The sequence below is a fragment of the Equus quagga genome, chromosome 7 (genome assembly GCF_021613505.1).
Source record: "Equus quagga isolate Etosha38 chromosome 7, UCLA_HA_Equagga_1.0, whole genome shotgun sequence".
Taxonomy (NCBI): Eukaryota; Metazoa; Chordata; class Mammalia; order Perissodactyla; family Equidae; genus Equus; species Equus quagga.
In genome coordinates, this window is record NC_060273.1 from 3,793,428 (window position 1) to 3,816,257 (window position 22,830).

At 62.3% G+C, this 22,830-nt stretch overlaps 1 protein-coding gene across 1 annotated transcript; it reads left to right on the plus strand.

Annotated features, from left to right (window-relative positions):
• Window positions 1-1,498: 1,498 nt before the first annotated feature.
• GLIS2 (GLIS family zinc finger 2) lies at window positions 1,499-22,787 on the plus strand. The gene is given in 8 exon segments (XM_046667571.1): window positions 1,499-1,698; window positions 16,567-16,810; window positions 17,601-17,773; window positions 18,288-18,356; window positions 18,358-18,465; window positions 18,547-18,680; window positions 18,782-18,900; window positions 19,905-22,787. Coding segments are annotated over 7 exon segments (1,575 nt in total). The 5' UTR covers window positions 1,499-1,698; window positions 16,567-16,638; the 3' UTR covers window positions 20,705-22,787.
• The last annotated feature ends 43 nt before the right edge of the window (window positions 22,788-22,830 follow it).

Here is a 22,830-nt window from a genome sequence, read left to right on the forward strand (position 1 = left end):
TACTGTGTCCGCTCATGCAACGGTCCTGAGCATCTACTATATGTACCTTTGCTTAAGATGTAATGAGCACCTACTCTGTGTCCACCTGCACAACATGCCTCAAGCAGCTACTGTGTGCCAAGCGCCGTGCCAGGCGCAGGACATGCCATGTGATCAAGAAACACGCCTCAGGCTCTAGCGAGGGACCTTGGCATCAAATACACCAATGAGGGCAAAATCCCACCCCGAGTCAGATGCCTCACCTATAGAGGATGGTTTTCATCTATCTCCTGGACTCCTCAAGGCCAAATGCGAAGCGGCAGAGTTGGCCAACAGCAGGAGGGCTGTTTTTGAACCAAGATTTGCCACCAGACAGCAGAGCAGCCAGGAGATAACTGGGCAGGGGCTCGGGATTGGCCCGAACAAAACACACTCAAGAAGGCGAGTCTGGGTCCAACATCAGGAGGCAGAAAACAGCTTAGCCGGGGGCGGGGCTTCCCCACACGCGTGTATCCACTCATTCCACTTTCTAACTGAGGGCACCGCGCCGGGCGCTGAGGGTCCAGGCGCGATCAAGGACCCCCGCGGCGCTCAGGCTGGGGACGCAGGTTGTCCCAACTGCTGGGACCAAGACTAGGGCCGAGCGGTAGCCCGGACAGCTCCGGGCCGGACCTCATCCTTATTCCACCGTGAGAGAAACTGAGTCCGAGGGCAAGGCGGGGACCAGTCATTGCCTCGAAGCCTAGCTTGCGCCGCCCGGAATCCGGAGCCGGGGCCTCTGCCCGCCGGGCGCTGCCCGCGCGTTCCTGGAACTGGGCTGGGCGGAGAAATCAGGGCCTGCGGAGAGGCATTCCTGCCGCCCTCCTCGCCGCCCGGGGCCGCGGGGGGCCTGGCCAAGGTGACCCCGCGGGAGGGAGGCGAGGAGCCCCCGCCTGCTCGCCCGCCGCGACCTCCTCCATCTTCCCGGTCTCCGGGGCTTTTCCTCTGGGCCCGCACGCCCTCCCTCCAGTCCTCCGCGCTCCCGCCCCCCTCCCCGGGCTTCCCCGAGGGCGGGACGTCCCTCCCCCCGCCACCCCCAGGCCACCTCCGGGCCGTGTCCTAGAGCTGCCCTCGGGCCGGGGGCGGGGCTGCGGGGGGGCACCCGGGGCGCGGCGGGGATGGGGCCGCGGCGGACGCGCGCCGCTCGGCCGCGGCCCGGCGCCCCCTCCCTCCCGGTGCCCGCTCCCCGCGGCCGCGCCGCCCTCCCCGCCTCCCCTCCCCCGGCCCAGCGCCGGCTCCCCGCTGCCCCCTCCCCCCGACGCGCACGCCCCGCCTGGCAGCTGGCGCCCCGGGCCTGGGGCCGCGGCGGCGAGAGGGGTTTGCTGGGAGGGCGGGAGGGAAGCAGCGGGGGAGGGAGCAGGGAGGGAGGCCGCCCCCCGCGCCCCTCCTCCTCCCCCTCCTCCGCGGCCCGCCGGTCCCTCCTCCCGCCGCCTCCCTCCTCCCTCCTCCCTCCCTCTCTAAGACATCCCCGCACGGCCCGGCCGCCGCGGCCACCTTCCCTGCCCGAGCTGCAGATGTGGCGGAGCGGCCGGGCGCCGGGCGGCCGTGCCAGGGGAGCCCGCGCCCCGTGAGCCTCGCGCTCCGGCCCCCGCCCGCCCCGGCCCCTCCCCCGCTCGCTCCCCCGCCGCCCCCCGACCGCCGGAGCCCGCAGCCGGGAGCCCGACCGCCCCCGCCGCCGAGGTAGGAAGCCCCCGGGCGTCGCGCCGTGGGGACAGGGGCCGGGCGGGGGGGGCTAGCCTGTCGCGCGGGGGCGACGGGGGCTGCGGGGCCCGAGGGTCGCCTCCCCCTCCTGCGTCCGCGCCTCGCCCCGGGCCATTGTGAGCCCTCGCCGGGGCCCCTGCGCTCGCTCCCTCGCTCGCTGGCTCGCGCGCTCCCTCCCTCGCCGGCTGCCCGGCCCCGTCCCTCAGTCTCTGTCTTTCTCCTCCCTCCTTCCCTCCCTCCGTCCGGAGGCCGGGCTGAGCCGCGGCCGGGCCCGGGGCGGGAGCAAACTTCGGCGGGAAGTTGTTCGTCCACGGTGGGGGCGCGCCGCAGAGTGAGAGGGGGCCCCCGGAGCCTGGGCACGAAGTTGTCTGGGGCAGTCGGGCAGCCGCCCCTTCCCGCGGCCGTGCCGGGGCTGCTTCTGGGACGAGGTTTGAAAGGTGTCTCCTCCCTCGTCCCGGAAAGTCTCCCCCTGCTGCCTCTGGCTAGCCCCAGCCCTTCCTTGGGCCGGGGAGGGAGGCGTCCCGGGGGTCAGGACAGGGGGTGCTGCCGCGTCAGGACTGGGAGCTGGAGTCCTGTCCAGCACTTGTTCCTCCCCTGCTGTCTGGGTGGAAGCAGGAGGGCCTGGCAGAGAAGGCAGGGCGGCAGGGCGCGGGTATCCAACCCGCCTGAAGGAGGGTCTGGAGGGGGCGGGTGAGGGGGCGAGGCAGGTGCATCCCGACTGAGGAGATGCCTGCGCCCTGCTTCCCCGCCGGCCCCCTGGGATGGGACTGGAATCCAGGCTGGCACCTGGAGGCCTTGGCACACTGCCCTGCCCAGCCGGGTACTCAGGCCACAGCAGGGTAGCATGCCTCCTGTCCAGGAGGGCCAGCCTGGCCTGGCCTGGCCACCCGGCAGTGATGGTTGCAGGGAGGTGACTGGCCCTGCCCTGGGGCCTGGGAAGCGGGAAGGGATCCTGGGAGTAGCCCTGGGCCCTCAGCCATCTCAGCCCAGGATCTTGGCTCTGAAGGGAACGCTTGACACTGAGGGGGCAGCCAGGCCAGCCGGGGACCTGGCCAAGGCCTGGACTCCCGTGGTTCTTGGTCTGGGCCAGGGGCAGGGCCTGTGGTGGTCCTCAGAGCCAGCCATCCCGAGGGTCCCACATCCCTGTCCTGGCATCCTGAAGGGAAGGTGGGGCTTAGCCTGCAGCTAAGGAAGACAGACCAGGAGACACTGCTCCCCAAGGGCGTCCTCAGCCCCCAGGCTCAGGGAAGGGGAAACTGGCCCCTTCAGTCTACCCACGCGCCCAGCCCTCCCCGAGCCCCACTGTGGTGCCACAGTGCCACAGCTGTTCCGGCCCAGCCTACACATCCCTCCCCATGACCTCTGAGCCTTCCCCCTCTGCTCCTCCTTCCCTCCTCTGGGCCCAGGCTAGGCCTCCCAGCTGGCCCTAGCCCACACTGGGGGAGGGGCTGCACCTGGGGGCCCTTCCCAAGACACCCCTTGCCGAGCTCCAGCCCAGCCCATTTCACAGCCCACCCCTTGCTCCACATGGCCCTGTCCTCAGCCAGCCAAGCAGGAGGCAGTGCCAGGGGGTTGCCAAACCCCTTGTGGGGTTGGAGACCCCTTGGAAGCAGCCCTGTTTTCCTTAGCCCCTTCCCCTCCCCCTCCTTTCCGGAGCTGCCATTAGCGCTGACCCTCTGACCCCCCCATGCCTGCCCCCGCCCTTCCCTGTCTGTGACCTTTGACCTTTGGTGTTAAATCCCTCCAGCTGGGGCTCTTCGGCCCCTGAGTGACCCTGGCGCAGGCCCCCTAGGGGCCTCTCCCTACTCCTGGCTGTCTACGCAGGGACACCTGCCAGTCCCTCCTTCACTGATGGGGCGGGGGTGCCCCAGGAAGCCAGACTATGAGTCACCCTATTTCCAGGCACCACCGCTTTTGGGGTCAGTGGCTTTGGGGGATTCACTGGAGCTGGGCCACAGCCTGGAGTGTGAGTGGGAAAAGCCCCTGGCCTGGGAGTCTGATGTCCTAGATTCAAGTTTTGGCTGGGCCACCAATTCCCAGGGGTCCTTGGGCCAGGCTTCTCCCCTTTCTGGGTCTCAGTTTCCTCATCTGAAAAACCAAGGGGTCAGACAAGGTGAGCTTCCTGAGTGCCAGGGTCCAGGAGAAGACTGGAGGAGGGAGGGGCTGAGAGCGGGGTAAGGCCAACAAAAGCCAACTCTCAATTATCCGTGGGTGGAGCCAGTATGAATAACTGGATGCCACAGACATCCCAAAACCTCATTTTAAACAATCGTGTGAACCGCGTCCCCCAAAGCTTTTGTTGTTTCTAAAAAGCCCAGCTGCAAATGGGCAGCCCCAGTGCCGTCCTCTCCTGCCTCGGCTCCCTTGCTGGGAGTGCCCGCGGAGGGCAAACTGGCCTGCGGGAAGCCGGAGCTCTGCCAGGGCTCCTCCTTAGAGCCTGTGGGGAGGTGTGGACCCCTCTCAGCCCCAGTGGCAGGCAGCCCCCACACTCTCCCTTCTCCCCTCTTTCCCTGGCCTTGGCCCCAGGCAGTGGGAGTGTCTTCTGCCACCTAATCCTCCCAGGGTCTGAGCTTCCGTATCCAAGGAAGACTATGCTTTCCTGACGACATTTTCCCATGTGCCTTTCCATCTACCCTACTCGCCTGGAATCCGAATTTCCCACTTGGGCGAGGGGGCGGGGACGGGTGCCTGGCAGAGTTTGGGGCAATCCCAGGATGAGGGAGGGTGGCAGCAGCTGTGGCGGGGGGACCAGATGTTGGGGCCCGGGCCTGCAGTTGAGCTCTTTGGGTGGGGCCCTAGGCGTTGGGAGGCATGGTGGGGTTGGGGGGTAGACAGCTGCTCCTGGCTCTCCCCTCCAGCAGGGGATGACTCCCCAGGGTCCCGTGTCCCAGGGGAGGCTGAGGAGGCCCCTCACCTAAGTGAGAAGTTCAGATTGCAGTAGAGAGGCCCTAGCTGGGTGGAACGGGGGGCCCTGCCTTTTCCGAGGCTTGGGAGAAACCTTTCTCTATTCCGGGTTATTATTGTCATTTTATATTTCACATAGATAGATGACTGAGGCCAGAGGGCCAACCCCAGAAGGTACTGGGTGGTCCTCCCTTCACCCAGATAAGCACCCTTCTTAGAGGTGGGGAGCATCCCTAGCTGGTGAGGGGGGACTCAGGGGCCAGCCAGAAAGATGTGCCCTCTCTCCCCCCGAGTTGCTTCCCCTCCCAGGGCTTGTGAAACGGCCCCCTAGAGATGAGCTGGGGCCCTGATGTTCACCTCTCTGAGAGCACCTGGGCCAGGTGGGATGAGATACCCAGCCTGCTGCCAGCCCAGGCTGTAGGGGAATGCAGCTCTTTCAGGGCCCTTGGGACACATCTGCCCCAGTGGTTTCCGGGGTGGCTGCCTCAGCCCCACCCTGGGAGTTTTCATTCAGATGTGGCCGAGGGCAGCACTTTCTACCAGAACCTCTAGTGCTTTGCTGATCAGCCAGGGTTGGGGATGTGGGACAGGAAAGGACTTGCTGAGGGGGACACACACAGCCTGGAGTCAACCCAGGTTTCCCCTGTAAATGCCTGCTGTCTCTCCAACGAATAAAAATGCTAGCTTAGGTGTCCAGGGGTGGGGGTCTGGGTGGGGAAGTGGGTCAGGCGATAGAGCAGCATGGGGGGATGCCTTGTGACAACGCCCTGAAAAAACCAACACAGTGCCTTCCAATGGTCCAGCGAACTTTGCAGGCGTTGACATCTGTCACCTGAAATTGCCACATTAACATTTTGAGAGAGATCCATTGATCCCTATTTGACAAATGAGGAAACTGAGGCTCAGAATGGAAAAGGGCTTGGGCTGGAGTTCCTGGGGTTGCTATGGCTGGCCGGGTATGTGTCTGTGTGTGTCTGTGTGTGTCTGGTGGCCAGTCTCCCAGGCTGGGATGAGAAGGGATTCTGCTCTTTTTTTTTTTTTTGAGGAAGATTAGCTCTGAGCTAACATCTGCCGCCAATCCTCCTCTTTTTGCTGAGGAAGACTGGCCCTGAGCTAACATCCGTGCCCATCTTCCTCTACTTTTTATGTGGGACGCCTGCTCCAGCATGGCTTGATGAGGGGTGCATAGGTCTGCACCCAGGATCCAAACTGGGGAACCCCGGGCTGATGAAGCAGAACGTGCGAACTTAACCGCTGTGCCACCCGGCTGGCCAGAAGGGACCCTGCTCTTGAGGGGAGCCCAAGCTGGCCCCAGCAGCTGTGTGCCCTGGGCCCCAAGCCTCCAGGCCTTCCCTGGCACTGATCCTCAGCCTCAGCTCCAGACCCCTCCATGTGGGAGGTGAGGCCTGGCCCAGGTCTGCAGGGGTCCCCAGCCCTCCTTCCCATTCCCACTCTAGGGCTCTGGGACCCTTCCAGGGGAACTCTGGGAGCCTCACACAGCCTGTCCCCATGGAGCCCCAGAGGTCTGACCTGCCATCCTGGCTGGGGCGTTTCTCTCCAAGCTCCCTCAGACTGGGCAGGCTCTGGGTCCAGGCATCTTGAGGGGCGGGGAGCTCTGGCCTTCCACTCCCCCTCCCTCTCCCCCTCCTAGATAGGATGGAGTGTTCTGGTTAACTGGTGGCCAGGCTGGGAGGAGCCTGGGGGGCACAGAGATGGGAAGTGATTCCAGTGAGGGGGGGAACTTCCCATCTGCTCCAGATGCCCTGCTGGGGGATGGGCAGAGGGGGCTAAGAATCTTCCAGTGCCATGACTGGGGGCGGCAGGGGGTGGGCGGGTGCTGGCGAGGCTGGGGCTTCCTCAGGCCCTTTGTCTTCACTGCCTGAGAGGCCAGGTAGTACCCGCCACCGGGAGGGCCCGGCTCGTGAGCGTGTGACATGTGTGTGTACATGTACTCCCGCCTTGGCAGATGGCTGCCTGGGGAGAGGACTCAGACCTGGCCCCTGGCCCCCTCCTCCAGTCATGGCCAAGGGCGGGTGGGAGCCTGCAGAGGCCCCAGGAGGCTGCTGAGCTGCCTGAGTCAGCCCTGGGAGCCTCCAGGAAAACAATCCTGCCTGCTGACCGAGGGTCTCGTGTGCACAATGCACTCACAGGCTGGCGCCCCCCGGGACCCTGGGAGTGAGGAGGCTGCCAGCGGGGATTGGTGGGGGGAAACTGAGCCTCAGAGATTTGAGAGCTAGGTCCAGGGTCACTTGGGGTCAGAGAGGACAGAGGGGGCAGCGGAGCCTAGGGTTGTCTGGCCCGGGCCTCTGGGAATCCCCCCAGCTCCACTCCTGCCCCCTCATGCACTGCACGGGCATGACGTGGGGGCAGCTGTGTCCGGAGGAAGCCTCTCCCCCTTCCCTGCATCGTCCACCTGGGTCTGGCGGGCAAGTCCCTGCCTGCCTGAGCCGTTTCTCCCCTGGGCCACTCCCTCCTGCGTCCGGAGCCCCCCAGCTTCATCCCCACACTTCCAGGCTGGCTGACCCAGAGCTGTGATGTCCCCCTGCCCCCGAGGCTATGGGGCCCTCCATCACATTCTAAAATCTCCCCCAGCCAAGGCTTGCTGACTGTCTGCCTGCCAGCCCCGCCCTCCTCCAGGCCAGTCCCCCACCAGCACCTCAGGCCACTGAGTGGTCACCCTGCATGGTACTGTGGGCCCTGGGCCCCAGGGCCTGGAGCGGCCAGGCCTGGCAGGGCCCACCCAATGGGTGTTTTCTTTTCGGTTTGGAGGCTGCCCCCGCCTTCTGGACTTGCTTTGCTGCCCAGAGTGGACAAGCCAGGAGGGCAGGGGTGGCCAGGGGTGGTGTCGAGTTTGTGCTGGAGCCCCTGCTGGGCCCGGTCTTGCCCAGCTGTCCTGGGGTGGGTTCTGTGCCCCGCTGGGTGGGAGTGGCAGGAGATGAAGCTGGCAGCCATCCCAACTGACCAGGATGATGCTGGCCGCCTCAGCCTCGTCCAGGTCTGTTCCTGGGTCCCTTGCCCTGGACCAGGAGGAGGAGGCATCTGTGTCAGTGCCCAGGCCCTGCCTCTCACCTTTACCTTGGGGAAGCCACTTCCTTCTTTGGGCCTCAAGCCCCTCCATACCTACCCTCTTCACCTGGCTGGTGGGCGCCACGAGTAGATTCATTCACTCAACACACATTCACTGAATGCTGAGTGGTCGGGAAAGCAGAGGGCAGGTATGATGGTGCTGGTAGGGGGCGGTTAGAATGCTCGAGCTCCAGTCCTCCTGTAGGCCAGCCCGCTCCTTTCATGGGTATGGAAACTGAGGCCCAGAACCTTGCCCTCATCAAATCAGGGCAAGCCTGGTTTTCTGGCTCTGAGCCCCCAGTTCACGCTGCATTGTCGCCCAGTTCACACTGGTGGAAGGAATGGGCTCGGCGTGGGGGGCCGTGGGAAACGGGGCAGCCATCTGCTCAGTGAGGCCTTCTCCTCTTCAACACCCCCAGAGGGCTCAGAGCTGCCTGGGGCCCAGAGATAGCTTTGCCTGTTCTCGGCCCCCCTTCTTGGAAAGAGGCTCTGAAAGCCAGGTGCAGGGGGTGAGCGCCTGGGGCCAAGGGTCAGGGGATGGTGTATGTGGCACTCTGTCTGCAGGGCCAGGCATCCAGGATGTTCCCAAGAGCTGGTGAGATTGTGGCATTAGTGATGCATTAGTAGTGACCCAGAGTGAGTATGGCAGGCAGCACAGGGCCGCTGCAGGGCTAAGGACGCTGTCCTCAGCCGTGTGGGGACAGAGGTGGGTCCTCTGCTCAGCTCTCAGGCACCTGGAAGAACAACTCATGTACAGCTGCAAGAGGCTGAGGCCAGAGAGGGTGAATCAGGGAAGACTTGCTGGAGGAGGGGGTGGGAGGAGAGTGGCAGCTGGAGGAGAATATGGGAGCATGGAAAGTTGTGAAGCAGGAGCTGGCACCCAAGAGGTGAGCATCTGGCTCGCAGGAGGCAGGGAACTCTGAGAAAGGAGGTGCTGCAGGGGAGAGCCTGAGGACAGGAGGCTCTGGGCTGGAAAGGAAGATGGCAGTTTCTGTGTAGAGCACTCCATGGCCACCCAGTGCTCTCCAGGTCCTGGCCCAAGCTCCCTCTTGGGCCTGGTCCTCAGCTGAATGATAGGCAAGTTCTCTGTGGGTTGGTTGGGGCCACACCCCCAGGCCTGTGCAGCATGGGGCCCAGAAAGAGTGTGGGCTTTGGAGCCTGGAGGTAGATCCCAGCTGTGCTACTTAGAGCTCTGTGACCTCATGACTGAACTTCTCTGAGCCTTGGTTTCCCCATCTGGAAATTGGGGAGAATAGCACCTAATTCACAGGGTCGTAAGGATGAACAATGGTGAGTGGGAGGCATGCTGGTCTGTCCCAGCCCACAGAATTTATTAGGACCCGATGCTCCCTCTGCCCCAACATGTCACCCATGTCCATGTAGCTGACTCGGATCTGTCCCCCACACTTGGCAGGAGCAGCCCACCTCTAACACTGTTTCTCCACAGCCATGTTTCTTCCACCAAGGTCTGGGTGCCCTGCATCCTCCTCCATCTGTGGGCCCCCCAGAACCCAGCGGAGGGCCTGGTGTTGGAATGCATAACTGAGTGATGGGGTAAATGAGGCGGAGGGAAGGGCTAAAGTCCAGAGCCCGCCTTGCCCGCCTCCCGCTTGGAGTTGGCAGGTGCTGATCTGTGGGCCTGGTGCCTGTCCCCGGGTGGTGGGAAGGGTGGGCCTCGGGCAGGGGCCCCCAGGACTTGGGAGGTACTCGTGGGGTCATGCTGCAGCCCGGCTTGGTTTGGGAAGTGCAGTGTTTCCTTCTTTGTGGGGACCGGGCCTCATCCTGCTCCCCCTATAAGCCGAGATTCCTGGGTCCTGGACCCTGACGCTGGTTATCTGCTGTGTCTCGTGTGTACCGTGTGTGACACATATGCGTGTGCCAGTATGTCTGGGTGCCATGGGTGCCTGTCCACCCCTGTTGGACACCAGCCAATGCCTTTGCTGGCCCAGAGAGCCTTGGCAGAGTGCCCACCCCTGCCTGCCCACAGCAAGTGGCGGGGCTGCCTGTGCCTAGGCCTCGCTGGGTGTGTGTCCCTGTCTGGCTCCCCAGTGCTGGCCCCTCCCAGGGATTTGGGCGGCCTCGGCCCAGCCCTTCCCTCCCTGCCCGGGTGGGTGGGCGGGCATGGGGTCTGCTTGGCAGGCGTGCCTCTGGCGGAGGCCCAGGTGCAGGCAGTGCTCATGGCCCCATGCACCACCTCCCCTCCAAGCTGGGCAGACAGGAAAATACCAGACATAGTTGTGCAAAGGTAGCTGCAGGCAGGCAGGCAGCAGGGGGTGGGGGCCACCAGGCCAAGGGGAGGCCTCTGTGCCAGGCTGGCCCTTGCAGCTGGACGGGCATGCACATCTGTGTGAGTGTACGTGTCAGGCTGGGGCCCGTGTGTGAGCTGCTCCCCTGAGCCTGGTGTCACTCAGCTAGCATTGGGGAAGGAAGTGCATCTCCTGGGAAGCTGGGGCTAGTGAGGGGCGTCGGGGGAGCCAGCTGCATGCCTTCCAGCTTCGGCGCTGCCTGAACTATCCGGGTGACCTTGGCTGGCCAAGTTACTGCATGGGCCACCCCCAGCCTGGGGCCGGGAACAAGAATCCTGGCTACCAGTTGCTGGCGCCTCCTGTATGCCAGGCGCTGGGCCAGGCTCGACCTGCAGGATGCCCCCCGTCCCCACCCTGCCCAGTGAGTTGGCACCTTATCGTGGTGCCTGTTACCAATGAAGAAACCAAGGCTCAGGGGGAGTGACAGGGACTCATCTGAGGCCCCACAGCCAGGGGCAGGGGCACAGGGGACCAGGACCAGGTAGTATGACACTGGGTAGTGTTCTCTAAACGTGTCCCAGTTGGGGTTCCTGGCACACACCCCTGCTCAGGTGCTGCCCAGTTGGGGGCTTTCCCAAGGCCCCCATGGCCAAGAGCAGAGAGCTCAGCCCTGGCTGGGTCACGTGAGGATGCTTGCACTCCCACCTGAGTGGGGTCTGCCCTCCCAGGGGATCTGGGCAGGCCTCGGGTACTGGCTGAGCGCCCATCTTGGGATGGGGGAGGGGCCTGCCAAGCCGAGGTTCTCAGGGAAGGCGGACCCCACAGTCTTCCAGGAAGTGCTGCCTGCCCTGGCCCCTCTCCCGGGACCTCCTGGGCGGAGGCCTCAGGATAAGCGCCTCCCCTGAGTCCCGGGCAGAGGCCTGCTCCTTCCAGGGCTGCTCAGGCCTCTCTGGGGCCTCCCAGTGCCCTTTCTTTGATGCAGGCAGGCCCTGGAAGGTGGCTAGGGTTGGCTGGGGCTGGCTGAGGGCCACAAGCTGGTTTAGTTACACACTAAACAGAAACCCAGGTCTCCCTGATGATGGTGACTGCTGTGTCTCTGGGTCCACTGGGGAGAGCCAGTCCCCACTCAGCTGTCCTCACAGCTCTAGACTCCGCAATGGTGACAATTCATTCAAGTTTGATGAAATAACCTACTCTGTGCCCACTTCTGTTCTAGGTGCTGAATATTACATCTTAATGGCAAACACTGAGTACTCCTTGGATGAGCATTACTGCACTGATTGCTCCTCTGAGCCCAAAGGGGGGGCATCTTTTTTGTTATGGTAGATTTTTTTTTTTTGGTGAGGAAGATTGTCGCTGAACTAACATTTGTGCCGATCTTCATCTATTTTGTATGTGGGACGCTGCCACAGCATGGCTTGATGAGCGGCGTGTAGGTCTGCATCCAGGATCCAAACCCACAAACCCTGGGCCGCCAAAGCAGAGCACACAACCTTAACCACTATGCCACCAGGCTGGCCCTGGGGGTATATTATTACTATTATTATCATCCCATTTTAGAGATGAGGACAGTGAGATGCAGACTGGGAGGTGACTTGTCCTAAGTCACATGGGCAGGAAGTGGCAGAGCCAAGTTGGAGACCCAGGTGGTCTGACCTGTTGGAGCCCTGCTCTGCTGCCTGGTCAGGAAGGGGGCCCGGCGAGGATGAGGCCTGCCCCTGCCCCCAGCCCCCTCCGCTGGGCCGCCCAGGAGGGTGGAGCTCTTGGCCAGAGCAGGGAGCCGCAGCGGTTCCCAGGAATGCGGGGCTGTGGGGCCGTTTGCTTTGGCAGCAGATCTGCCCTCAGCTCTCCAAGCCTCCCTGTGGGCCCCCATCAGTTGGCCCCTCCAGTGCCCACCCACTGCCTGCTGCCCCTCCTAGGTTCTGTCCTCAGCTCCCACAAAGCCCTGGGCAGGGAGGGGGTGCCAAGGCAGAGCCCCTTTGCCTGCCCCTCCCCACATCCATGGGCACAGGAGGGGCTAATGGTGAACACAGCTTTTGGACTCAGCTGGGCTTGAGACCCAGCTCTGCCACAGACAAGCTATGTGACCCTGGACAGCCCACTTAATCTCCTTGAGCCTTAGTTTTTGCATCTGCAAAATGGGGATGAAATGGCACCTGCCTTGACTGGGCTTGCCACTCACTTGTGCAACCTGGGGTAGCAGCCTGCCCCTCTGGCCCTCAGTTGCCCCATCTGTAAGCCCAGCATGCTGATGGTGATGGTCCCAGTCACTAGACATGGGGGGCACCCATGGAGCTCAGGGGCACAGGGGAGGCCAGGAGCTTACTTCTGCTTTCCATTCGATATCAAGAAAGTCACGCTGGCTTTTGGGAGGTGCGTCTTGGGCCCTTGTCCCTAAGTCCTAGGCTGGACGGGCCACAGCTGACCAAAGGGCAGTTTCAGGACTACCCTGGGGAATAAGGCGTGTCCTTCACATTGCCCTTGACCACACTGGTACATTGGTGGTCACTGACCAGGACCCATGCTGCTGTGGGGTGGGCAGGGAGAGCCCCCATCTTACAGAGGGCTCTAGCCTCTCTCTGCTTCCACCAAGGAGACCCTGAGTGCTTCTCAGGTTGGGTTCGTCGAGACCCCCGCCCCGCCCAGGCACCCCTCCCGCCCAGGCTCAGGGCCACCAGCTGCCCTCCCCCAAGCAGGGAAGGAGGGGCATTATCCAGAGTAGGATTCCAGCCAACTCCTATCGGCTCATATTAGCCTGGTGACCTTGAGCCTCAGTTTCCCCATCTGTACCAAGGGAACCCGACAGCGTCTACTCACAATAGCCATTTCTGAGGGTTCAGAGAATTCATGGACAAACGGTGCCTGGCACATGGTAGGTGTTTCGTGGATGTTGACCTGGGCCTCAGTTTCCCCAAGTGTCGGAAACTGCCCCGCCCCGCGCTCACCCTGACCGCCCGCGGGGGTGGGGGGCGTGGGCTGGGCCGCAGGTAGCCGAAGGCGGGGCACGGGGGGCGTCTGCGCGCCGCGGGCGGCCGCCGGGCGCACAATGGCGGTCATTGTCTCGGCCGGGCCGGCCGGCTGGGCGGGGCCCGAGGGCCAGCGGCCCACCCTCGGGGTGACCCCTGCCGCGGGGGGAGGCCGGCCGGGGTCCCGCCCGCCGCCCCGGTGGTCCCCGCGCGCCCCGCGCTTCCTCCCGCTCCCGCGGCCTTAATTAGTTCCTTTCGCAGCTGGAGCCGCGGCGCGGGCAGCACGACCACCTCTGCGCCGCCTCCCCCGCCGGGACTCCCGCCCCGCAGGCCGGGATGGGCCCAGCGCTCAGGGGACCTCACCACCCCGCGCGAGCTGGACGCTAGTCGCATCAGCTGGGAACCAGCGGGAAACTGAGGCCAGGGGGTTCAGCACCCAGGCTCCCGCGGGGAGGGATTCCGCGCTGCGCACAAGGGCGCCTGCTGGGTGCTGGCCCTGGGGCTGTGAGAGAGACGTGGCTTCTGTCCCTTGGCCGGCTCCACTGGTTAAGAAACTTGCCTGCACCCTCAGAACAAGGCAGGTCTCCCTTTGGAGCATCCCTGTCCTCTAGAAAACGGACACCGAGTGTCCACCACCCCGCCCTCCTGGTGGTTGTGAACCGTAAACCCGGTGATGGGTGGCGCCGCTGGCCTCAGAGGTGACCACTGCGCCAGTCCCAAGGTTCCAGGCCGAGAGAACCCCGTCTGGGCCTGAAGGCCCGGGAGAGCTGGACCCTGGCTCTTGCCTGTCCCCCTTCACCCAGCCCGGGAACAAAGAGCAGAGCTGCGCCCAGAACTGGCCACTGCCAGCCTGGGAGGTGGGGAGTGGAAGGGGACACTCTGAGGTTGGCTAAGGTCGGAACAGTAGTAGGGTCAAAGGCAGTCTTCCCCCTGGGGTTGGGCCACCATTGGGAGGAAAATCTGGGTGGGGCCAGCCTGGGGTGGAGGGCTGCTGGGAGCTGTGGGTTTTGGGGCGGCTTCTTCCTCCTTTCCCGGGAGTGGGGACGGGCAGCCCCTGGGCAGGGCTCTGGCTTCCATCAGAATGAACCCTTGCTTTCCTGGGCAGAACCCAGTGGCAGGAAGTAGGGGCTAGGGTGGGGTCTTTGGGGACTGGGTCTGATGATTAAGTGGGGGGGCGGGTGATGGAATCTCCCCCAACTTGGGCACTGTCTCTGGCCTCCCCCTGGGAGACAGGCCCCTTTTGGGGCCCTCCCTAGTTTAGGTTTCGGCAGTGTCTCCTGCAGGTCTTCAGAACAAGGTGACCCAGGGCTTCTCCCGCACCCCAACCCCGCCCCACCCTGGCTGAGGGGAGGGAAGTAGGGCAGGTGCCAAAGGATGTTACTTGGGCAGCGTCACCAATGAGAGTCAGTGTCAGTTTGAATTCCCAGTTCCCAAACCATCCTGCTGTCATGGTCCCCTTCTCCGGAAAGCTGGATTGGGGGTGGGGGACGGAGGCTATGCAGAGGCCTGTGGCCCTAGGCCAGCCCAAGGACCAGGCCACCAGCCCTTCCTGGCTCCTGAATTCTTAATCAGCATAAATATTTACTTCCTTCCTCCCCCTCCAGGCTCCCAGCACAGAGGAGCTTCAGGGGAGGTTGGACTGGGCCTGTGTCTAAAAATAAACAGGTGGAGGGACAGGCGGACACACAGACAGACAGACGTAACTGGGGGGTGGGTCAAGCAGAGGGCAGCTCCCTGTCCAGCAGAGGAAGAGTAGAGGGGGCCCAGGTCCATCCATCACTGTCACCCACCCACCTGCCCCCTGGGTCTGGAGCTCCTGAAGGACAGGACGGCCTTCTGGCCCCAGCCCCTGTGGCATCACTGCACTGGCCCGTGCATGGTGGGGGGTTTGGGAGGTGGGGGCAAATCCAGACAGATCTGATGGCTCCCACCCGAGGGAGTCTAGCAGGGACAAGTCAAGCTACAGACCTGGGTCCTCTGGCTAAGTGCGGCCGCCTGTGCTCTGACAACACAGCCTCCTCCCTGGGCTCAGAGCCTCTGATGTTAGCCATGTGCTGCTGGGCTCCCGGGATGTGTCCTCAGAAGCAGAAGGTCCCAAGTGAAGGAGGGGACCACCTTCTTCTCTGCTTGGAGGGTCTTGGCTGAAGTGGACCTTATCTGGGGAGATGGATGAGCCAGGGCTCAGAACCTGGTGAAGACAGGTTTCAAGCTGCTGAGTGGGGACGTGGGGGCTGTCCTCCCCATCCTGCTCCATGGAGAGCTCTGGGCAGCTCTGCACGGATGTGGGCAACACTGGCCCCAAGGACACACACACACAATATAGGAGGTCTTTTGCCGTGTGGTGGTTACGGGAATGTTCTGTATTAAATGGCGAAACCTGGATTTAGTGAACGGCACAGGTATTGCATAGCGGTGGCCTGTTTAGCAGATAGATGTTCAGGCTGTAATCATCCCAATTGACACACGCAAGGAAACACTGTTTCGCCATATGCGAAAAGATTACCGCTGGAAATTTGAATTCGGAATGAAGTTACTCTGCTCTTGGGTCACTTATATGTGAAAAAAATTACACCGTTAAGAAAATGGTGAGGGGCCAGCCCGGTGGCACAGTGGGTAAGTGCGTACCTTCTGCTTCTCGGCAGCCTGGGGTTCACCAGTTGGGATCCCGGGTGCAGACATGGCACAGCTTGGCAAAAGCCATGCTGTGGTAGGTGTCCCACGTATAAAGTAGAGGAAGATGGGCACGGGTGTTAGCTCAGGGCCAGTCTTCCTCAGCAAAAAGAGGAGGATTGGCAGTAATTAGCTCAGGGCTAATCTTCCTCAAAAAAAAAAAAAGGTGAAAATTCCTGTGTGAGAACTCATAATAAAAGTATATCACCACCAGTAAAAAATAATATATGTATACATTTTACTAACCACAGACAGACCTGATCCACTTCCACCCTAGCCTGCCCCTGGCTGGGCCACAGTCCCTAGCTGCCCCCTGGTGGCAGCCCAGAGCCCTGTGGCTCCCCATGCCTATGAGGACCTCTCCTTTGGACCTCGCCTGGGAGGCAAGGCCACCTGTTCCTTCAGGCCAGGCTTTGCACAGCTTGCCGAGGACAAGCTTTCAGCCTTGTTCCCTCGGAGGTGACCACAGCTCCCTAGGTGGCCCGGCACAGCGGGCACTCAGCAATCAGTAACCAAGGACCACTAATGGCCATCTGGGAGGAACCTCATTGCTCCCCTGGCCTGGTTCTGGGTCTTCTGGCTCAAACCAGGCATGTGTCCCAGGCATGACTTCCCACTGGATCAGAAATGACCTTTGAGCCTTGGCTGGCCACTTCTAGGGAGAAGATCTGGCCTTGAATCTGGTGACTCTGCCACTTCCCAGCTCTGTAACCTAAGGCAAATGTCTCTGAAACGCAGTTTCACGGCAAAATGAACTCTGTGAGCTTGGCTTCTCAGAAAAGTCTCATGGGAAGTGGACGTGGAAGCTCTGAGTAGGTTGTGGGCTCCCTATGGCAACTGCTGTCCAGGGCCACTCAGAGGGCCGCCTACCCAGAGAGACAGTCCTCACACTACCCCACACCCACTGCCCCTTTGCTCCTGTGGGCTTTGATGGGTGCAGCTTGAGGAGGAGGTCGGAGTCATAATGTCACAGCACAGCTCCTGTCCTCCCCCAGGTTCTGGCCCAAATTCCAGCTTGGGAGCCCCCCACTGCCTGCTGCCACTTGCAACCCCAGTCCCCCATCACCATGCACTCCTTGGACGAGCCGCTCGACCTGAAGCTGAGCATCACCAAGCTCCGGGCGGCGAGAGAGAAGCGGGAGAGGACGCTGAGTGCGGTCCGGCACCGAGCTCTGCACAGGGAGCTCGGCCTGGTGGATGACAGCCCCACCCCGGGCTCCCCAGGGTCCCCACCCTCAGGTGCTGCACCCCGGGCAGGGCAGGGGTCCCTGGGCCCTCATGGAGCCGTGGCAATAGGAAGAATGTCCGAGGTGTGTCCACCTGGACGTCCCTGCAGCCCCTCCCAGCTTCTGGCTTAGAGCACTCCCCACACTCTGTCCATGCATCCCCCCGGCAGTCTGTCTTTAGAGGTGACATTTTGTCCCTGGGAGTACTTGCCCAGTTCACGAAGCTGGTGCAGCAGAGCCAGGATTCAAATGGAGGCTTCTGGGAAGATTTGGAGCAGCTGGTCAATGGGAGCAGGGGATTCACAAGTAGTGACAAAAGGCCCATGACCCATCTCCTGGGCTTTGAGGCAGTGCAGCTGGTCATCCAGGTCAGGAGATGGGACCGAGCCCAGCAAGTGCTCTCAGAGGGTGCTTGGCGCTTGGGCCTTCTGCTCCAGTGGACCCTAAAAACCAGATCTACCATGTCTGGGCTGGGCAGCTCAATCCAAACCTCTTATGTTACAGAAGGGAGCACTGAGGTCAAGGGGCCCGGGAGAAGTTAGAAAGGTCCGTATCGGCCAAGATGATGGGGAGCCAGGGGGCCTGGGTTCTAGCTCCTATTCAGTTCCTCTCCCTGTGTGCCAGCCATTCCCATCTGTAAAATGGGTACTTCCCACTTCTTGTCTTAACTGATGGCTGAGCTCTCGCCAGGTGGTCCAGGGGGGAGTGGCGTGGCTGGTGTCTGCTTCCATGGTCAGAGGCTGGAGGGCTTGGCCCACCAGGCCTCCTGGCTACAGCACCCCTGAACTGTGCCTCTCCCTCAGGCTTCCTGCTGAACCCCAAGTTCCCTGAGAAGGTGGAGGGGCGCTTTTCGGCAGCTCCTCTGGTAGACCTCAGCTTGTCACCGCCATCCGGGCTGGACTCCCCCAATGGCAGCAGCTCGCTGTCCCCTGAGCGCCAGGGCAATGGGGACCTGCCTGCAGTGCCCACCGCCCCGGTAAGGAGGGGTGCGGGTTCTGGAGAGAGAAGGTATATTGGTTTCCTGGGGCCGCTGTAACAAAGGACCACAAATGGGGTAGCTGACAACAACAGAAATGTGTTACTCTCTCACAATTCTGGAAGCTAAAGTCTGAAATCAAGGTATGGACGGGGCCGTGCCCCCTCCGAAGGCTGAGGGTAGCGTCACCCCAGTCTCTACCTCCATCATCACACTGCCTTCCTCCCTCTGCGTGTGTCTCTGTGCCCAGAGCTCCCTCTCCTTTCTCTCATGGAGACACTCACTGGTCACTGAATTTAGGGTCCCCTAATCCAGTCTGACCGCCTCTTAACTTGGTTACATATGTAAAGACCCTATTTCCAGACAAGGTCACATGCACAGGTGCAGGGGGTGAGGACTGGGATGAATCCTTGTGGGGGACACAACTCACGCACTGCAGAAGGAGACAGAGGGGGTCCAGGCCTGCTGGCCCAGCGGGACACTGACCAGTTCTGCCCCTTGCCCTCTCCCCCAGGACTTTCAGCCACTGCGCTATCTGGATGGCGTCCCCAGCTCCTTCCAGTTCTTCCTGCCTCTGGGCTCCGGGGGGGGCCCTGCACCTGCCTGCTTCCTCCTTCCTCACCCCCGCCAAGGACAAGTGCCTCTCGCCAGAGCTACCCCTGCCCAAGCAGCTGGTGTGTCGCTGGGCCAAGGTGAGTGGGGGCCAGGAAGAGTGGGGCAGGGTCCAGCGCGGGGGGCCCCACGTGGGCTCAGAACCCTCCCTGGCCCCACAGTGTAACCAGCTCTTTGAGCTCCTGCAAGACCTGGTGGACCACGTCAACGACTACCACGTCAAGCCCGAGAAGGATGCGGGGTACTGCTGCCACTGGGAAGGGTGTGCCCGCCACGGCCGAGGCTTCAACGCCAGGTGAGGGAGGGCACCAGGGCGAGAGGGGCAGGAAGGGGTGGGGGAGAGGGGCTCAGGCGTCCAGCAAGCTGAGCCACGCTTCTGTGCCCTCCCTGGAGCAGGTACAAGATGCTCATCCACATCCGCACACACACCAATGAGAAGCCACACCGCTGCCCCACCTGCAGCAAGAGCTTCTCCCGCCTGGAGAACCTGAAGATCCACAACCGGTCACACACAGGTGAGGGGCTGGGCTGGAGGGCGGGGGCTGGGCGGGCTGGCTGTGGGCAGAGTACATGGCCATCCCCCTGGCATCCCCGAGATGAGAGATGCAGCCCATCGCTTAGCAGTCCCTTTTGGGTACCATTTACTGAGGGGAACTCCTGTGGGTTAGACCCTGGACATACAGGAACACAGACATGTCTTCCTGTGTCACACTCACCATTGTTGTTCAGATGTTCATCTGACTGAGGCCACCTGTGACTGCAGATAGTGTGTCTGCTCCTCACCGTACTCCAGCACACAGTAGGCCAGCACTGGCTGGCAGAGCCACACATTTAATTTTAAATTACCTAATCACTACATTAAAAAAAGTACAAAGAAATAGGTGAAGCAAATTGTAATGATGTATTTTCTTGAACCTAATATATCCAAAATGTTATCATTTCAATATTTTAAAAAAATCCCTGAGACCTTGAAATTCTTCATGTGGTACAAAGTCTGCAGAATCGGTGTTTTTTCCCTCTGGTGTGTATTTTGCACTCGCAGCACATCTCAGTTTGGACTGGCCACGTCTCAAAGGCTCATGGCCTCACGTGGCTCCCGTCCTGGTCAGCGCAGGAGCAGATGGTTAGTAAGTCTGGAGCCGTTTTGCTGAGTATGCCAGATAAAGGGCAGCAGGCTTCATGCCGCACTTGGTGTGGGCCGCGCCCCTAGTAGGGTCTTTATGTAGGTATACGATCAAAGTCATCCATCTGCCTGTGGTGGTCACTGTCATCCAAAATTTGAAGCATAGGACTCAGGCCAAGGGCACGCAGTCAGGCCACAGCAGAACTGGGGTGACCAGGCTGGCTTCTCGTGGTTATGCCCTGCTGCCCCCACCTGGGGTCAGATCTCATGCCAGGTACTGGGGACACCGCCCCTCAAATCAGATAGTCGGGCTCTCAGGGACATCTCGGTCTGGGGAGGAACTTGGGCTGGGGAGACGGGGAGAGGGCGAGCCCCTCACGCCGGCACGGCCCGCAGGTGAGAAGCCCTACGTCTGCCCCTATGAGGGCTGCAACAAGCGCTACTCCAACTCGAGCGACCGCTTCAAGCACACGCGCACCCACTATGTGGACAAGCCCTACTACTGCAAGATGCCCGGCTGCCACAAGCGCTACACGGACCCCAGCTCACTGCGCAAGCACATCAAGGCCCACGGCCACTTCGTGTCCCACGAGCAGCAAGAGCTCCTGCAGCTTCGCCCGCCGCCCAAACCCCCACTGCCCACCCCTGATGGCAGCCCCTATGTCAGCGGGGCCCAGATCATCATCCCCAACCCCGCCGCCCTCTTCGGAGGCCCTGGCCTGCCTGGCCTGCCCCTACCCCTGGCCCCTGGCCCTCTTGACCTCAGTGCCCTGGCCTGTGCCAATGGTGGGGGCGGTGGGGGTGCAGGGGGCATGGGCCCTGGGCTGCCGGGCCCTGTCCTGCCCCTCAATCTGGCCAAGAACCCGCTGCTGCCCTCACCCTTTGGGGCTGGCGGACTGGGCCTGCCCGTGGTCTCCCTCCTCGCTGGCTCCGCTGGCGGCAAGGCCGAGGGGGAGAAGGGGCGTGGGGCAGGGTCAGCCAGGGCCCTGGGGGTGGAGGGCCACAAGACACCCCTCGAGAGGACTGAGAGCAGCCGCTCCCGGCCAAGCCCTGATGGACTCCCCCTGCTGCCGGGCACCGTGCTGGACCTGTCCACGGGCGTCAACTCGGCGGCCAGTAGCCCAGAGGCACTCACTCCTGGCTGGGTGGTCATCCCGCCGGGCTCTGTGTTGCTCAAACCAGCCGTGGTGAACTGAAGCAGGTGGACAGCTACCCGCAGCCCAGCCAGGAGCTCTCGGCCCTGCCCCCGACGAACGGAAACTCTTCTGTGAAATAGCAATAATGTCCTTCTGCCCCTGTGGCCTGGTTGGCTGTGTTCCCCCAGCAGACCAGCCTCAGACAAGCTGGGCAGCCAGGATGGTGCTAGAAGGTCACTGCTGGTGTCCCAGGCTCCCAAGGGAAGAACAGCTGTGCCCCTGGGTGCTGAGGCCTCGCTCACCTCTGGCCCGCCCCCTGCCCTGTCCTCCACCCAGCCCTCACTCCCCCTGGTCCCCACTCTGGTGCTCCCTCATCCAGTGGCCACCCTGGGCAGGTTGCCCTCCCCCGCTGCCTTGCCCACCTGCCAGCCATGTCCCAGCAATGCGGGCGGCTGGGGTGGCCTCTGTCCTCCTCCTGGCATGGGGCTCCCTCCCCACCCCCTCCACATGGTGAGCTGTGATGAGAAGCCCCCGGGATCGAGGCCCCACCGCCTCCTGCCTAGCCTCATGGGCCCCTGCTCTGGGGGCTGTTTGGACCCTTTTCCCTCTGGCCCACCCTCCAGAGGGAGAGCAAGACAGACGCAGGCCCCGGCAAAGCCACAGGAAAAAGCCACCTTATCCCTATGACAAGGCGCCTCCCCACGTGGAGAGGGAGGCCCGCTCTCCCAGCTGCCCCTCACCTTGTTAACAGCCAGCACTGCCAGAGGGGCGGCCCCTCCTCTGGGTGGATGGTGCTCTCCAAAGTGAGGGGATAGCCGACCACTCCTCACCCCTTCACCACTGGACCTCCTCCCTTGACTTGGTTGGGGGAGCCCTTGGCAGGGAGGGAACAGGTGAGGCTGGGCCTGGCTGGTGGCAGTGCCACCCTACACAAGGGGCCGCAGTGTCAGGAGGTGGGAGGCTGGCTGAGGACGACCCCAGGCTGGGACGCAGCTCCCATTCTGGGGGCGCCAAGTCACAGCCAACACACAGGTGAGGGAGGGCTCCAAGCCAGTGCTGGGCAAGGGAGCTTTCTGGAGGCCATGGACTGAAGGCCCTGGGCTTGAGGGCAGTGAAGCAGCCAAGGATGGCAATGGGAGGGCCTGGCCCCTCTGCCTGGGAAGGGGAAGCCAGAGGAAGTTGTGACATGGCTGTTTACTTTGGCTTTTCCCAGCTGAGCCTGTCTGAGGTGTCACCCCCTTTACTCCCCTCCCAGTGCCCGGCTCTCCTCATGGCAGGGGACAGAATAAACTGAGGCTGCTGGCGCTCCATGTGCCCCACAGCCATTACCCAATACCACCAGGCCCTGGGGACACAGCACGTGCCTCCCCCACCCTGAGTCCTTGCTGCTCCCTCCCTGGAGGTGGCCTGGTGCTGTCTGCGAGGCGCTGGCCTGGCGGTCAGGAGCTCTGGCTTCTAGGCCTGCCCTGTCCTTGGCCACAGTGACCCAGCACTCCATTTCCTCGGCTGTAGAACAAGAGAGCTGCGGGACAGCAGGGGGTGAGCAGCCCTGCGGTTCCAGGGCCCCCTGCTGTTCCTCTGAGCAGCTCTGCTGACCCTGCCCTTTCCTGGACTGCCCTTCTGTCCCAGAGGGGTCACCCTGACCCAGCCCGCCCTGACAGGGCCCTGCAGTGCTGGCTCTGCCCCTCGAAGGGGCTGTGAGTAAAGCAGGAAGGAGCTGGCCTCCTTTCTTCGGGCCCCACCCAGGACCCAGGCACCAGCCCCCCCCCGGCCCTACAAAGGGACCCAGGCCTTAAGTCCCTGGTCGGTCAGGGGGGTGAGGGGTTTGAGACTCAAGCCCAGGGAGCAGAGGAACAGGGCACTGGAAGGTGACATTAGCTCAGCATGTGACTCGGTGATAGACCAGGCTCGAAAGGGCCAGTGTACGTGTTGTTGTCGTCGGTTTGTTGTTGCACATTCCAGGATATCAGTATTTTAACAGGTTCTAAGTGCCTTTCTATCGTAGCTTATGTTTTTCCTCCTGTCGGCTCCATTGCTGTTAGCATAGAGTTTTAAAAAAAAAAGAGATAAGCTAATGACTATAACAATATATTCCTCCGTGTGAGAGGAAGTTTATAAAGAAACAATAAAAGTGAGTTGCAAAGATGGCTTCTGTCTTGGATGTGCCAGGAGCTGGGCCACCTGAC